This window comes from Mus musculus, chromosome 8 (assembly GCF_000001635.26).
Source record: "Mus musculus strain C57BL/6J chromosome 8, GRCm38.p6 C57BL/6J".
Taxonomy (NCBI): domain Eukaryota; kingdom Metazoa; phylum Chordata; class Mammalia; order Rodentia; family Muridae; genus Mus; species Mus musculus.
Window position 1 is genome coordinate 110,357,661 of NC_000074.6, and position 15,225 is coordinate 110,372,885.

Genomic DNA, 15,225 nt, shown 5'->3' on the forward strand with positions numbered 1-15,225 from the left:
TTTAAGCGGAAATGCAGCAATTGAAAGTGCAGAGCGAACAGCGTCTCCCTCGCTCCACCTGCCCAGATCCTGCAGGTTGGCGATGGAGGCCGAGCAGCAACTGGAAAGGCCCAAGCACATCTGAAGCTAGTGTCAGAGTGAGGACAGAGGAAGGTTGTGCAGTAATTCCACAGCTGCCCCCATGGTATCCACAGCTGCCCCATTGTATCCACAGCTGCCCCCATGGTATCCACAGCTGCCCCATGGTATCCACAGCTGCCCCCATGGTATCCACAGCTGCCCCCATGGTATCCACAGCTGCCCCATGGTATCCACAGCTGCCCTTGTGATACCCACAGCTGCCCCCATGGTATCCACAGCTGCCCCCATGGTATCCACAGCTGCCCCATTGTATCCACAGCTGCCCCCATGGTATCCACAGCTGCCCCATGGTATCCACAGCTGCCCCATTGTATCCACAGCTGCCCCCATGGTATCCACAGCTGCCCCATGGTATCCACAGCTGCCCCCATGGTATCCACAGCTGCCCCATTGTATCCACAGCTGCCCCATGGTATCCACAGCTGCCCCCGTGATACCCACAGCTGCCCCCATGGTATCCACAGCTGCCCCCGTGATACCCACAGCTGCCCCCATGGTATCCACAGCTGCCCCCATGGTAGAGCCTTTTGGAGAGGAGGAGAAAATGCAGCTTTAACTTCAACCATGTCTCCATGAGGCTGGCTATAGGTATGGTGTGGTACCGGTACCAGGCCAATGTCCAAAAAGTATGTAGAAGAGGAGGAGGAGGAAGAGAGGAGGAAGAAAAGGAGGAGGAGGAGGAGAAATAATTATGGATGGAAGGAAGGAAGGAAGGAAGGAAGGAAGGAAGGAAGGAAGGAAGGAAGGGCATGTATAGAAGGTGCCAGACTATCCAGAATAGGACTTCAGACTCAAGTTCTGTCTCCATGTCACTTCACCTGATACCTATACCATTATTATTTTAATATTTTTTATTTGATTGATTGGCTGGTTGGGTGGGTTTTTTGTCTTGCTTTGAGACAAGACCTCATGTATCCCAGGCCAGCCTCAAGCTCACTACGTAGTCAAGGATGACCTAGAATTCCTAAGTCTCCTGCCTCTAGCCTCCTCATAGCAAGGTTGCCTGATTTATCAAGTTCTGGGGATTCAACTTAGGGTTTTGTAGATGCTAGGCAAACACTCTCCCAACTGAGCTACATCCTTGGCTTTGTGTGTGTATGTACATGTATGTGTCTGTGTGTATGTGTGCATGTGTATTTACATGTGTGCATGTGTATGTATGTGTCTGTGTGTGTGTATGTTGTGTGCACATGTATGTGTGATGCATGTGCATCTGTGTGTGCATGTGTGTATGTGTGTACATGAGTATGTCTGTGTGTGTATGTGTGTGATTGTATGTCTGTGTGTCTGTCTGTATGTATGTCCATGCATATGCAGAAGCCAGAGGTTGATGTGGTCATCTTTCCCAATCACTCCATAACTAACTTTTAATGACAGGATCTTTCACTGAACTTGGAACACACTGGTTTGGCTGGAGTGACCAGCCGTCCCCAGGGACTCTCCTATTTCCATATTCCCACGTCTGGAATTATTAGCATGCATCCTGCTCCTAGCTTTTTACATAGGCTCTGTGGAAATGGTCTCTAGACCTCAGATGCGCATGGCAAGCACTTTATCAACTGAGCCATCTCCCCTCAACGCCACTCTTCCCCATTATGTCTAGTATATAAAACAAGTTTTCTTATAACATTTGTATCCCACCCGTGTATACAGTGAACTTTGATTGTATTCACCCTCTATGGATCTTACGTTTATCCCACCCCCACCCCCCAACATCCCAGTAGTCACCATTTTAGTTTCATGTCCTTTGTTTTTTCCTTTGTCTAGTGTCCACATATGAGAGAAGATACTAATGCTTGTGTTTGTGGGGTGACATATTTCACTTGCCAGGCCCATCTATGTTCCTGAAGTTGTCATAATTGCTTCCTTCCTTATGGCTGAATGAGGCTCCACTGCATGCATACCACCACACTTCATCCATCCCTATCGTCTGTCCTCACTACTTCTGGCCAGAGAAGTCAGTCAGCTCTCCATAGCAGTATCTGTGTATCTCATTTATCACAGCCCTATTTGAGGTATTACTTAAGGCCGAGCCTCACTTTTAAACACAGAACTAGAGAAGTGGCTTTAGATCTCTGAGCAGGATCATCTTCACTTTCTCTTTGGGTGACTTACATGAATGTCACTTATGTTTCCCTCAAGTAGGTTGATTTACCTAAGTAAAGAGTCTACAGAATGCCACCCTGCCTTCTTCCCCTAGTCTTCTAAGCACCAGATGCCAATAGCTAGAGCGGGGAGTGGACTAAACTCTGCTCTGCCCGATAACCTTCTTCCTTTTCCCTTCCTTTTTCTTTGATGCATTCCTCAACTTTCATATGCTTATTCTCGCCTTGAATTCTTGTCCTGGAAATAATTGCCAACATATATGCCCATTCTTGCCAAAACAAGGCAAGCTCAGAGCTCTGTATGTCTTCCTAAGCAGTGCGTGTGGGTGGCAGCACTTTGCAATGGCCATAGTCTCCTTTGTCCCACATTCTTGGGTTATATCCAAAGTCACAAAAGAGTAGCATACAGAAGAGATATCTCTGTCCATCCCCTCCCCCTGAAAACAAAAACATAGCGAGATCATTAACCAGCAGTGCAACACCCCTCTGGTATTCTGTGGCAAGGCCTGTGCGGTGTCCCTGACATCATTCTTTATATACAGGATGCTCCTGCTCCCAATGAGGAGCACAGCTACTTCTCACTCATCTCCCATTCCTCTATCAGCATCTCTAGTTAAACCTGTACAGCAGCAGTTCTCAGCCCGTGGGTCATGACCCGCCTGCGGGTTACACATCAGATATACTGCATCAGGTCAGATATTTACATCATGATTCGCAACAGTAGCAGAATTACAGCTATGGAGTAGCAACTAAATAATCTTGTAGTTGGGGGTCACTATAACACAAGGAACTGTATTAAAGGGTCAAAGCGTTTAGGAAGATTGAGATCCGCTGCTGCAGAGGAAAAGGTTGACCTTGTTCCTAAGCTTGACATGGAGAGAACCTGTCTTTACTCGGAGACACGTTTCCAGAGATTCAAACTTCCCTTTCTCAGCGTCCCAAGGACCTAAGGTATAATGCGAGCGTAATGTCATATATGAGACTTGGTTTTCTTTCCTCCGCTGTCTATTTGCAAAATGCCTTCCACCTCATCCTGGGGCATTCGTCTATGAGCACAGAAGCTTATCCAAAGGTCGATACGAAAATGCTAGCACGGTAACAAATGGCCTTGACTCCCCTTCCATCCATCATGGTGTCTTGCCCATAAAATCTTGGCAAGCCAAGAAGTGGCTGTTTCTTTTCCCAGTAGAGGAATTTCAGCTCCAAGAAATAGTTTATCCTTCCTTTTCTGGGAAGGACAGCCTTGCTCTCTGTACATCTTACTGTGTTGGAACCTTGAGACAAATGTCTGGGCGGAGAAACACAGGGCTATTCCCAGGCCCCAGGTTCTGAACAGGAAGATACCCCTCTTCTGGGAGGAAGTTCCGTTACAATTGTTCTTCTTAAAAAAAAAAAAAAAGCACCCCTCCCCTCCCAAAAAAAAAAAAAAAACCTTTAAATCAAGGAGCCTTATAAAAATCACCTTTTTGTTCTATTTCTTGATGTTTTCTCTGGAGCTAGAAAAAAAGCACTAATCTTGTCAGAAGAGGCTGCTTCCTTCCTCCCTCCCTCCCTCCCTCCCTCCCTCCCTCCCTCCCTCCCTCCTTCCTTCCTTCCTTCCTTCCTTCCTTCCTTCCCTCCTTCCTCAGCTGTGTACAGCCAGTTGCACTCTGTGAAATTCTGTCAAACTTGCTCTCCTCACATTCAGAGGCTTGGTGTGGGCTTTTATGGACTTTTGCTCCCAGTGTCCCCAGCAGGGTCACAGGCATTATTTCAGGAGCAGGTGGCTCTCATTCTAAATTTGCTCAAGGCCCCACAGCTTCCTCAGTGGACAGCCTGCACCATGGTTGGCATGTTTATTTCACAACATTCAGGTGCAGGAAATGGCACATCTCTCTAGTTAATTCAATCTTAATTGATATTTGAGCCTGCCACCTGGGCTACTGTAATAGGTTTGATTTCAGTTATGTTCAGGAGCTCCTTCTCTGGTGTCATACAAAAAAGAAGAAGAAGAAGAAGAAGAAGAAGAAGAAGAAGAAGAAGAAGAAGAAGAAGAAGAAGAAGAAGAAGAAGAAGAAGAAGAAGAAGAAGAAGAAGAAGAAGAAGAAGAAGAAGAAGAAGAAGCAGAAGAAGAAGAAGAAGAAGAAGCCTCCAAAGACTTAAATGGCCTCCAATAAACATGACAGGAGCCTTTAGGCCTCCACTCATGATATCATCACAGAGTCTACCATTGTCTAGGGTCATGCAGTCCATTTGAAGGTAACCATGGCGCTGTTGGCTCCATTTATTCTGTTCCTGTTATAAGCGGACCTGGAAGTGCTTCTCCCAGCTCTGAAGTCCAAGCAACTTTTCAACATCCAATTGCCAACTCTATTAATCACGTCTCTCACTGCAACACAATAGCTGACAAAATCAACTATTCTGGCTCCCAACTCAAGGGTCCAGTCCATCACGACAGGGTAGTCATGGAAACAGAAGTATGAGGCAGCTGGTTCCAACTGCATCCAGTCAGGAGGCAAACAGTGACTATTTCTTGGGTTCCTCTTACTTTTCCCTTTTACTTCAGTCCAGGGCCCCACCCCATAGACTAGCACCGCTCTCTGAAGGCCATGAGTTAGCAGCCACCATGGGTCACAATTTCACTTGTAAAACAGGTCAGATTCTTATACTCACAGAGAAACAAGGATGACCTTTTCAAAAGTGCTCTCTCGTGAGACATCTCCTCGTCTATAAAACCGAGCCACCTCTGAGGCAAGGTACTATGATCATCAACAAGAGTGACAGCGAAGCCACGCGCAGATGTGTCGCGCTCTGTCTCAGGATTGTTGCATTTCCCCCCTGCAGACTCTCAGCAATGCCTCTGATTCCTCCTTGAGGACAGAAAGGACATCTGGATTTGCTTTCTGCCTTGTTCTGGTTGTTCCTGATCCAGCGTCACGTAGAAAAGGAAATTTTTGTTTATATGGGAATTTTTTGTTTCATTTTCCAGTGGGAGAGCTGAGCTCCTTGCCTCCTCCTGATCATCATCATCATCCTCACTGACACAAGACATTGCATGCAATCTCTTACATCCCATACCCCATTCCCAAAAACTCTCTTGGACAGGACACTAACGTGTTCATATGTGTCTTTTTATGTGCATCTAGTCTCATGAAGTATGTGTTGTTTCAGAAAAATAGGCATTTCCATGGCTAGATGTGATTATTTTGCGTTCCATTTTCTCCTTTTGTACTAAGACTGCGTGTTAAGGCCCTTCCTGGTGCTCTGCATGAGTCTAACCCATTGATCTTGATGACCTACCACATCCTGTCCTTTCCCCAGGCCTCTTCTGGTGATGGAGCCCCAGGCTCATTCATGCCAGTATTTGCATGTTAGGCAACCATGGAAAAGTCCTCTATGCGTCAATCTGAAAACTGATTCACACAAAACTTTTAACTCTACCTGTTTTTTTAATGTAAAGGAAACACTTAATAATGAATATATAAAATTTGATTTTTTTTTAAATTACACCAGTAGTTAAGATAAAACTCACTTTCAATCTTATGACCCAGAGAAAAGCCTAAGGAATAGTTTAGTATCTATAAGTGCATTCCTTTGCAAAATGAAAATACTTCCCCCATTCTTTTACTTCCTCTTCTTCTTCTTCTTCTTCTTCTTCTTCTTCTTCTTCTTCTTCTTCTTCTTCTTCTAATAAAAAGGCCGGTTTCTCTGTATAGAATATTTTGTAGCTTGATTCTTTATCTTCATAAAACCTTGCTAAGAAGACTGGGAAGATGTCACCATGGTTAAATAGCCTCACTCCTCTTGTAGAGGACCAAGGTCCAGTTCCCAGAATCCACATGGCAGTTTACTGCTATCTATAACTCTAGTTCTAGGGTGTCTGAGGCCCTTACATGTAATTTACCCACTTTACTTCTCATACTTTAAGGAAGGTCACCATCGTTCTTTGTTTCCGCCTGGGATTGCTTTAGAATCTATTACTGCAAGCGGAGTTTCCTGTTCCAAGTTATGTGAGTTACTTCTCTATTGCTGTAATAAAATATCACAAACAAAGCAACTTACTAAAAAGTTAGTTTTAATTGGCTTATAGTTGCAGAGGGTCAAAGTTCATAATGGTGGAACAAAGGCATGGGGGAGCAGATGAAGAGCTGTGTGCTCACAGCCCGCACCACAACCAGGAGGCAGAGAGCACACTGGGAATGACACAAGTCACAAATCCTGCCCCACCCCCCTTCAGTGGTAAACCTCCTCCAACAAGGCCACACCTCCTCACCCTTCCCAAACAGTCTCGCCAGCCAGGGACCAAGGATTCAAGTGTGTGTGTCTACGGGGGCCATTCTCATTCAAATCACCACACAAATGATGTGCAGTTTGTAAGCATTCCAGAAAGCTGTCAACCTAGGAAGTAGAAAGAACTGGGTTCTTTTCTTTCCAAGCTGATATGGCCAGTGGCATAGGGGAGGTACTGCTGGTTACCTTGGATACTGTTTCCTACTTCCCCAGAAGTAGAAGGGAAGTGCATGCTGCTTTCTTCCTTGGATCCAGGACACTCGATCCATTCATCTGATTCCCCTGTGCTATACAGCCAACGGGCTCTGAACACATAAGTTATTTAAAAGAACCATTTGACAAAATGGAGCCTCTGGTCGTATGAGGTCATCTAGAAAGTCAGAGCAAAGACAGGATCTTGGTGACCTGGGGTCACACAGCCCTCCCTCCCTAGGTATGTGCGGTCACCGGGGTCCCTGAGGACAGGGGCAAGGGCCCAGTGGGAGTGCAGAGCAGTCTGCAGAATAGAGGTGAAAGGTGGTCTTAGTAGGCAGAGGGCAGTGAGGAGAGGGCAGGGAGAGGCTGTTCTCTCATCAACAGCAGCGGACATCCATCGAGAACTAGGAAGTGAGCGCAAGAGACATCCTCAGGCATGGCTCAAGCATCTTACAAGTTTGACGTCTTAGGCAATGAAAATGCTTGACATAGCCAAAAAGGTGCCAGGAGCTGAACCAGGACCCGGATCACCTTTAAGCCCCTGTCTCTTTGATTAGGAGCTCTGTTCCCATCAACACTATTTTATGGGAACAAGCACTCAGGCTTAGAGCAACTGGGCAGCTCCCAGAGTCCTGGAGCTAGGAAATAGATCGTAAAATCAGTATCTAAACCCCAGCCCTTGCCAGCTCCACATTCTATTCCCTAGACAAGCAATGGCTAGGAAAGAATTAAAGCGAGGCAACCTTAACAGGAACAAAATCATCCTTGCTGCATGAGAGGCAGGGCAGGTGCTAAATAATTTAAAAATAAGCCTGGAAAACATAATTACCTAAAAGGAAATATTTGTCCAGATACATGCTGGAAAGAAATCCCGAGGACTTCTGGAAGGAGGCAACAAAAGATCACCAAACTCTGAAAGTTCTGAGAAGGCAAAAACAAGGTCACCGGCCCGTGCATTGAGGGCTCAGAGTCCCACAGTGACCCTCACCTTTCCTCACTTTTTCTAGGATCTGTGATGGCCTGAACAAGGAGGAAAAGCAGGAAACCAGCATGATCCTTGAAGACAGCGTCTTGGATCCCTCGCTCCGAGAGCGCCTCTCCATCATCTCCCGGACCTTCGAGAACCAGAGGAAACTGGTCCAAGGAGACAGCATGCTCTTTCTGGACCACGTTTTCACGATCGAGCCCCCGGTGAGCGCCTGAATAACATCCAGCTATCTAGTGAACACAGTGAGGGTGCGGGGCTGCAGGCGTGCGGGGCTGCGGGCGTGCGGGGCTGGGAGCATGCAGGGCTGGAGGCTTGCAGGGCTGGGGGTGTGCAGGGCTGGGGTGTGCAGGGCTGGGGTGTGCAGAGCTGGGGGTGCATAGGGCTGGGGTCGTGCAGGGCTGGGAAGGTACAGGGCTGGGGGTGCGCAGGGCTGAGGGGGGTGTGGGGCTACGGGGTGCAGGGGGCTGCAGGGCTGGGGATGCACAGGGCCGAGGGGGTGCAGGGCTGGGGGATATGGGGCTGTAGGGTATAGGGCTGGGGTGCGCAGGGCTGAGGGGGAGCGGGGCTAGGGGGTGCACAGGGCTGGGTGGCAGGACTTGGGGTACAGAGCTTAGAGTACAGGGCTTGGGGGCCAGGGCTGGGGGAACGGTAGGACTGGGCTACAGAGCTACTTCAGCTAGATTCTCCACTCTGGGACTGGCATATCAAGTCCTGAGGCCAATGATTGGCATAAGACACTGCATGAAGGCTGATGGGAAGAATGCCAGTAGGTCACACTTTCTGTGCCACCGTTCCCGCTTCCTCAGAGTTGCACAGGATGTGTGGTTTGTGTATATCATCTCACAACAACCCTGAAAGATAGAGTGAAAACCCCAATATGCAAATAAAGAAATGACTCCCCTCGCTTGCTTAAGGCCAAACAGCTGGTGTCCACAGTTGTAGATTTAGCCCTGATCAGTCTGACTATGGAGCAGGACTTGTCAATCTTAGCAACATTGCTCTTGCAGATGTGTAATTCTTCATCCAATGCATTTATGTGACGATGTTTGCCCCTGTGATCACCAAGACTGTCTTCAGACACTTCTAGATGTTCCCATGTAGGCAAAAATCACCCAGGACTTAAAATGACTTTGTCCTCGATACACTCAGCATAAATAGTTGCCGATTGTATGGTCTGTACCAGGCGCTATGTGCACCAGGTGCCCAGGAACAGAGCAGATCCAGTCCTTGACTTTACAGCCTATTCAGTGCTGTCCACAGTGGACTGATTCTACAGACCAAACGCAGCTCTGCTCTATTGCCTCGGTGTGGAAGGAGTGGACCCGGAGAGATGGTTGAGGGGTTAAGAGCACATGCAGGTTTCACAAAGGACTCAAGTTTGTTCCCAACTACCTATGACCGTAGTCCCAGAGGATTCTATTCCCTCATCTGGCTTCATAGGCACCTGTATGCATGTGGTATGCATTCATACATGATGGTAATACATACATACCATAGATAAAAATAATAAGTCTTTTTTGAGAAGTTTCTAGCAGCTTTGTGTGTGTGTGTGTGTGTGTGTGTGTGTGTGTGTGCGCATGCGTGCGTGCATAGCCCTATAGATGTCAGACATTATTAGATGTCTTCTCTATTGCTCTCCACTTTATCCCGTTAAGGCAGGATTGCTAACCATACCTGAGGCTCAGGGTTCCAGCTAGAACATCTGGCTAGGGAGCTGCGGGGGAGCCACCAGTCTCTGCTCCCTAGTGCTGGGGTTACAGGCACACATGGTCAGGCCCAGCTTTCTTATACAGGCGCTAGGGATTTGAACTCAGATTTTCATGAATAGCATACACACTTGCCAAGTGATCCATCCCCACCCCACCCCCAGCCCTGCTAACAGCTTTTCTATTTGCTGTGTGCTGTGTATTAAGCTACCCGCTTCCTGCTCAATACATCCCACTTAACAGGCATAGAATGGTTTCAGGACAGCAACTACAAAAGGAATAGAGACAGTCCAAAGCTCAGTCTAATTGGTTCACTGTTGCTATTTAAGCCAGGTGGAGAAAAGACTTGTAGGAAATGTCGCTGTCTGAGCAGTTCATTGTCCTTCCTTCCATCTGTGCTTCCATGGCTGAATAGGTTTGAGAAACAATAGGCTCCATATATGCTATGAATCTCCAAGAAAGCGCTTTTTCCTTGGAGGCTCCTCTGGGTGGTGTTTTGTGTGACCCACCATGGGAGTCACTGGGAACCACAGGAATGGTACCCTGGGTGAGAGGTAAGACATCACCACAGTCCACAAGTTAAAGAGAGCCTCTTGGCAGAAGTCTTGAGCGAGTCTTGGGCTCTAAGAACAAAATGGTGAGTGTACATGGAGTGTTTCATCCAGGATGGTTAGAGCCAGCCACTTTGCTGGCGGTAAAAAGCCAGGAGAGAAATAGAGCTGGAGATACAGGTCGAGGCTGAACCTTCTGTCACGCTGGAAACTTCTCCAAGGCACAGAACAACAAAGGGCTCTCCAGACATTTTGAGGGTGAGGCCAGCAAGAGGTTAGGTCAGGATGAGAAACAAAACTAAAAGCAGGTAAAGTCTGGAGACATGGAAAGGGCCAGGGATGGGTGACTGGGGCAGGCAAGCGAGTGACTGTGCTGAATGAGAAGAGCCAGCAGCCTGTGGAGGCAATTTCAGGCTTACCAAGGTCCTCAGGATTCAGTGTTCTTCCTGGCCAGCAGCGGAGAGCCAGCATGGCAGCTTCTCTGCTCTACTCTTGCGAGTATGTGAGAGCAGATGGCAGCAGGATTGGAAATGTGTGGTTGACAGAAGATGGGTGCAGACCACGGAAAAGTCCTGTCCATACCTAGGTCGGAAGTAGGAGTGCCAGAATGACCTCTGACTTTCTCCTGGGCTTCCTTTCCTAAGCCAGAGATGGGGGTGTGTTAAGGCGTGGTCTTTGATGTACTTTCGAATCGTGGCGAGGCACTGAGTTGGCATTCCCATCCCGGGGCATCTTCTTGCCATTGGGAAGAAACCCATTTTCTTTAAGTGGTAACGCACAGAAGTGGTACTCTTCAAGTCAATAAGCCAGTTTGTTTATATTATGTAGAAAATAATACCATAATGAAACTCTGGAAAATCCATGTACCGTGTAAGTGGACTTTGTAGAATCTATGATGCGGTTTGCCCTTGCCATACAGTGTTTGGGTTTTCTTCTCTTTACAGTTTTCATTGGTAAGCTCTTGACAGTTTCTTTAACAAATGTGTATGAAGGCATGGAACCCCGCCAGTGTCTTCCTGCAGTAACTCTGACCAGTCGGCAGCTCTCAGGGTCAAACATGGTATTGCTTTACTACCATGTAAAGTTACAGTTAGTAACAGTTACTAACACATATTAGCTGTCTGTACTGATGGATTTCACTATGGTGTGACGTCACACCCATCATACTTCAGTCACATCTGCTCCCCTAACTCCTCTCTCACCTTCACTAATAGTCATTCCTACCATGTTCAGGGCACCTTTGGGGTTGTCCTGCTTTGCACATGTGAAAGAACACACATGGTTACTTGTCTTTCTCACGTATGTCACTTAACGTGGTGACCCCTAGTCCTGTCCATTTTGAAATAAATGATTTTACTGTCCCTTATGGATGAATAATTCTCTACTGTGTGTATATACCATATTTTCTCTATGTGTTCATCTGCAGATGGGTACCTAGGCTGATTTCATACCTTGGGTATTATGACTAGTGTTTAATAGACATGGATATGCAAGTTTCTTTTGTGTGTGTTGACTTCATTTCCTTTGGGTAATGGTACACATGGATGTATGATAATTCTCTTTATATTTTTAAGTATGGCCCATATCCTTGTCTGTCGATAGTGGTTATATTAATATATTCTTGAGGAAAGTTATTTATTGATCTTAAATCTCCTGCTTGATGATCTGATCATTCTGTATATCATCTATGTTGTATGTACTGCTTGTAACGTACGTAATCTTTAAATTACTTTTGAAGCGATTTTCTGAGAAAATCCTGCCAGTTCTCCAGCTTCATGGCACATGGGTCTCTTCCTGTAGAGAGCCTGGCTTTCCGAGGCTGGTAAATGAGCTACGGTAATCTCAGCTGAGAGCGTTGGAAAGGATTCACAGGTGAAGGGACTGGAACTGGACATTGGAGAAAGCCTAAGGTTTAATTAAGTGGGAAGGGAGGAGAGTGTTCCCAGCTAGAGAAGTCATGGAAGCTGGGGGTAGAGGGAGCATTCTGTTCACAGTGGGCTGAATAATGGTGAGCTGGACTGGGTTTCTGCCTGGGGAGGTAAGCAGAGGTCAGGTAGCCTATCATGTACAGCCTACAGCTCCTTGTCACTCACCGTGGTTTTCTGGAGACACTGGACCTGAGAGATGGCAATGTGCATTCTTTGCAAAAGCAGTTTTGGAATCAAACACATTTTGGGGGAAACTATGTGGAAAGAGAAGGTACTTGTCCAAATGGCAGAGTTCAAACAGCTCGTGCCCATGACTGGCTCCCTCCCACCAAACACCTGCTGGGACTGACATTCTGAAGGTCCCAGCTTAGCCCGTGCTGATGAGGATCTGAGATACATTGCAGGAGAGCAGTGTACTCAAAGGGAGTTGGAAAGTGTACCCTGATAACAATGTGTGGCTTGTATTGGAGGAGGGTGGGTAGCAGGAGAGGTGGGTGGTCTGGGGCAGAGTAAACAGGTCAGCAGGTACGATTAGGGTGATTTCATGAGGGCAATAGTGACCCGGAACAGTCCAGTGGCAGATACAAGGCATGGTTAAAAGGAAGGCGCAACATGCTTTTTGATTGATCATTGCGATTGAAATACCTCAAGGGTACTCACTGAAGTACCTGGCCCAATGCTAATAGATGGATGGATGGGTGGATAGATGGATGGATGGACAGACGGATGGCATTCAGAAAATACTAATGAGTTTGGCTCTGAACATGTCAAATTTGAGATTACTACAGATGTCTAGGGAGATTCAGAAATGTAGAACTAAAATTGGTACTGAAATGGATTCAAAGAATTCAGGATGAGACAAAAGATTTGTGAGGATGCTGTAGAGGACTTGATCAAAGACGCTGGAACCTCAGAGAGGGAGGAAGAAGAGAAGACCCACTGAGAGCTTTCCCTATACCCAGGGCATCTGCACTGCTGTCTACTGAACTTCTCTGAATACTGCTCACCTTTCGGGTCTCCTACATCAAACGGCTGCTAGTTGTTCTCTGAAGGCTTAGCTACACGTTGGAGGTTAGCTTTGTCCTATGATTTGATCTCAGTTAAGCAGCTTCCTGCTCAGAGCTGATGCTGCAGCAGAAGCAGAAAAGATTTAGAGCAAGCAGTGTTGTCAACTGAACTAATAACCAATCTCAGCCACATTCTATCCAAATAACCAAAATAAACTGCCATCAGCAGAGGTCCAGGCACCACCTTCCCTTCCGATGGGCTGGCTGCTCCGCCTCTGGCCATGGAGGAAGGAAAGCACTTCAAGTGAGGTAAACATAAAGGAAAGACAAAAAAAAAAAAGCAGCAAACAAGCTACAAAATTTTAAAAACTCTAATACCATAGGGTCTGAATAGAAGTAAGAAACATCAGTTTATTTTATCAGGTCTACATCTGTATAGCTTCATTCTTCAAGCAAATCAGCTAATACTGAAGTTTTGCTCAGTCCTGCATGTGGGCTGTATGCCCTGCATACTGAGTACTTTATGAGAACATTGTTCCAGTTTCAGAGGCTCTTCCCACTTAAAGCAAAGAGATTCAAGATCAGGAAATCAATCCTCTCCCTAAATTGCCCAAAGGTGATGATGGATTTGAATTTAAATCTCATTTTATTGATATTATCCTATGAGGAGCTGTTTGGCTCAATCCTGGAGGAATGAAAGGCCCCAAACTCTACAGTAGCAAGCTCTTACTGTTCCAACACCCACTCTCCATTTGGCCCTTTGGTGGTTTTATGAGAAAGCCCCCAGAGGCTCACGTTTGGATACTTGGTCCATGGTTGGTGAAACTATTCGGGAAGAATTAGGAAGTGTGATCTTATTGGAGGAGGTGTGCCATTGTAGGTAGGCTTTGAGGTTTTCAAAGACTCTTGTCATTCCCAGTTAGCTGTCTGCCTCCTGCTGATGCTTCAAAATGTGAGCTTTCGGCTGTCCCATCTGCCATAGCTTTGCTTGCCTGTCATGGACACTAGTCCTCTGTCACTAGCCAAATCAAATGCTTTCTTTCACAAGTTGCTTTAGTCATAGAGCTCTGCCACAGCAATAGAAAAGCAACTAAGACAGGCCGCATGTCTTAGCAAGCATCCTTCTTTATGAAACATGGCCATAACCATGGTCATCGGGTCTGCAGCTTGTGAGCTTTCAGGAGTTAGATTTAGGTATCTTAAGTCCAAAAGGGAGCATTGAGGACCCAGAATGACCAGGAGACAGAAGACCAAAAGGAACTTTGTAAAAATGGTAGTTAATTATCTATTGACATTTCTAAGGCAATTAGGATTACTGTGGACTCATTAGAGTATCTGAGACATAACTATTGACTTCAAGTTTCCCATATATCAATTATTTGATAATATCTTGGCATAAGATACCTTGATAATATCTTAATGTCATTAGCTTGGCTTTCTCCATTTATTGCTTACCAGGGAAGGCATAGAGACAAGTAGACTACAGATAATGTGTCAAGCTGCCTGCTTCCATTTGAGATCTTTCCCCATCTCCAGAAGGAACCTGCCAAACTGAGTCTATTATGCATGGGTTTTTTGGTTTTGTTTTTGTTTTTTGGTGTGTTTGGTTTGTTGTTGGGTTTTTTGTTGTTGTTGTTTTTGGTTTTTGTTTTTTTGTTTTGTTTTGTTTTTTGCCTTCCAGAAAGCAAATGGAACTGTTTCATAAATACAATATTCACTTGTGCCAGGTAGACCATGTCTGGGCTGAACTTTGATGTTCTCATCCTGTTGTTCCCTCTGCTTGAGTCTCCTGGGTCCCCCTGAAAGAGAGAAATACAGGAAGACAAAAAACTCAGCTCTGAAAATTTCGAGGTGCGAGAATATCACAAGGCAAAAGGAGAGAACTAAGGTTTTGCTTCCCATGGGCGTCTAGTGAATCTCGAAGACCTCAGGGCAGACGTAAGCATCCCATCTCGGAACTGTAGGGAGGCTGGCTCAGGTCACGCTTTGAAGACAAAACAATTTTCTGAACATGGAACACTTGGAATTCTCTCCAAAAGAAAGGTCTGAATATTTAAAGATATTTTTCCAACTAGCTGCTAAAGTATTTGAGCCGACCCAGCGTTTCTGCTCCTCCAACCCCACCCACACCTCCCTCAGAGTAGACCTAACCTAGCAGCCCTAGGCTTCATCTAACCGAGCTATCAAAAGGATGGCTCATTTCTTCATTACCACACAAGTAATAGTAACCCTCGCTCCGATGTTACTTAAGCCTCTGAGAAACTTGCTGCCCTAGCAATTCGGACATGGAGAGCACAGCTCAAATTCAGTTTACTGGATCCTTTTCCTCGTTTGG

The 15,225-nt window shown here is 46.2% G+C and overlaps 1 protein-coding gene across 7 annotated transcripts in view; it reads left to right on the forward strand.

Moving 5' to 3' along the window:
- Hydin (HYDIN, axonemal central pair apparatus protein) overlaps positions 1 to 15,225 on the forward strand; it is a 343,286-nt gene that overhangs the window by 90,693 nt on the left and 237,368 nt on the right. For all 7 annotated transcript variants that reach the window (XM_030243552.1, NM_172916.2, XM_030243556.1 and 4 more), the window contains one exon: positions 7,718 to 7,901. In XM_030243552.1, coding sequence (XP_030099412.1) covers positions 7,718 to 7,901 — 184 coding nt within the window. The remainder of the gene's footprint in view (positions 1 to 7,717; positions 7,902 to 15,225) is intronic.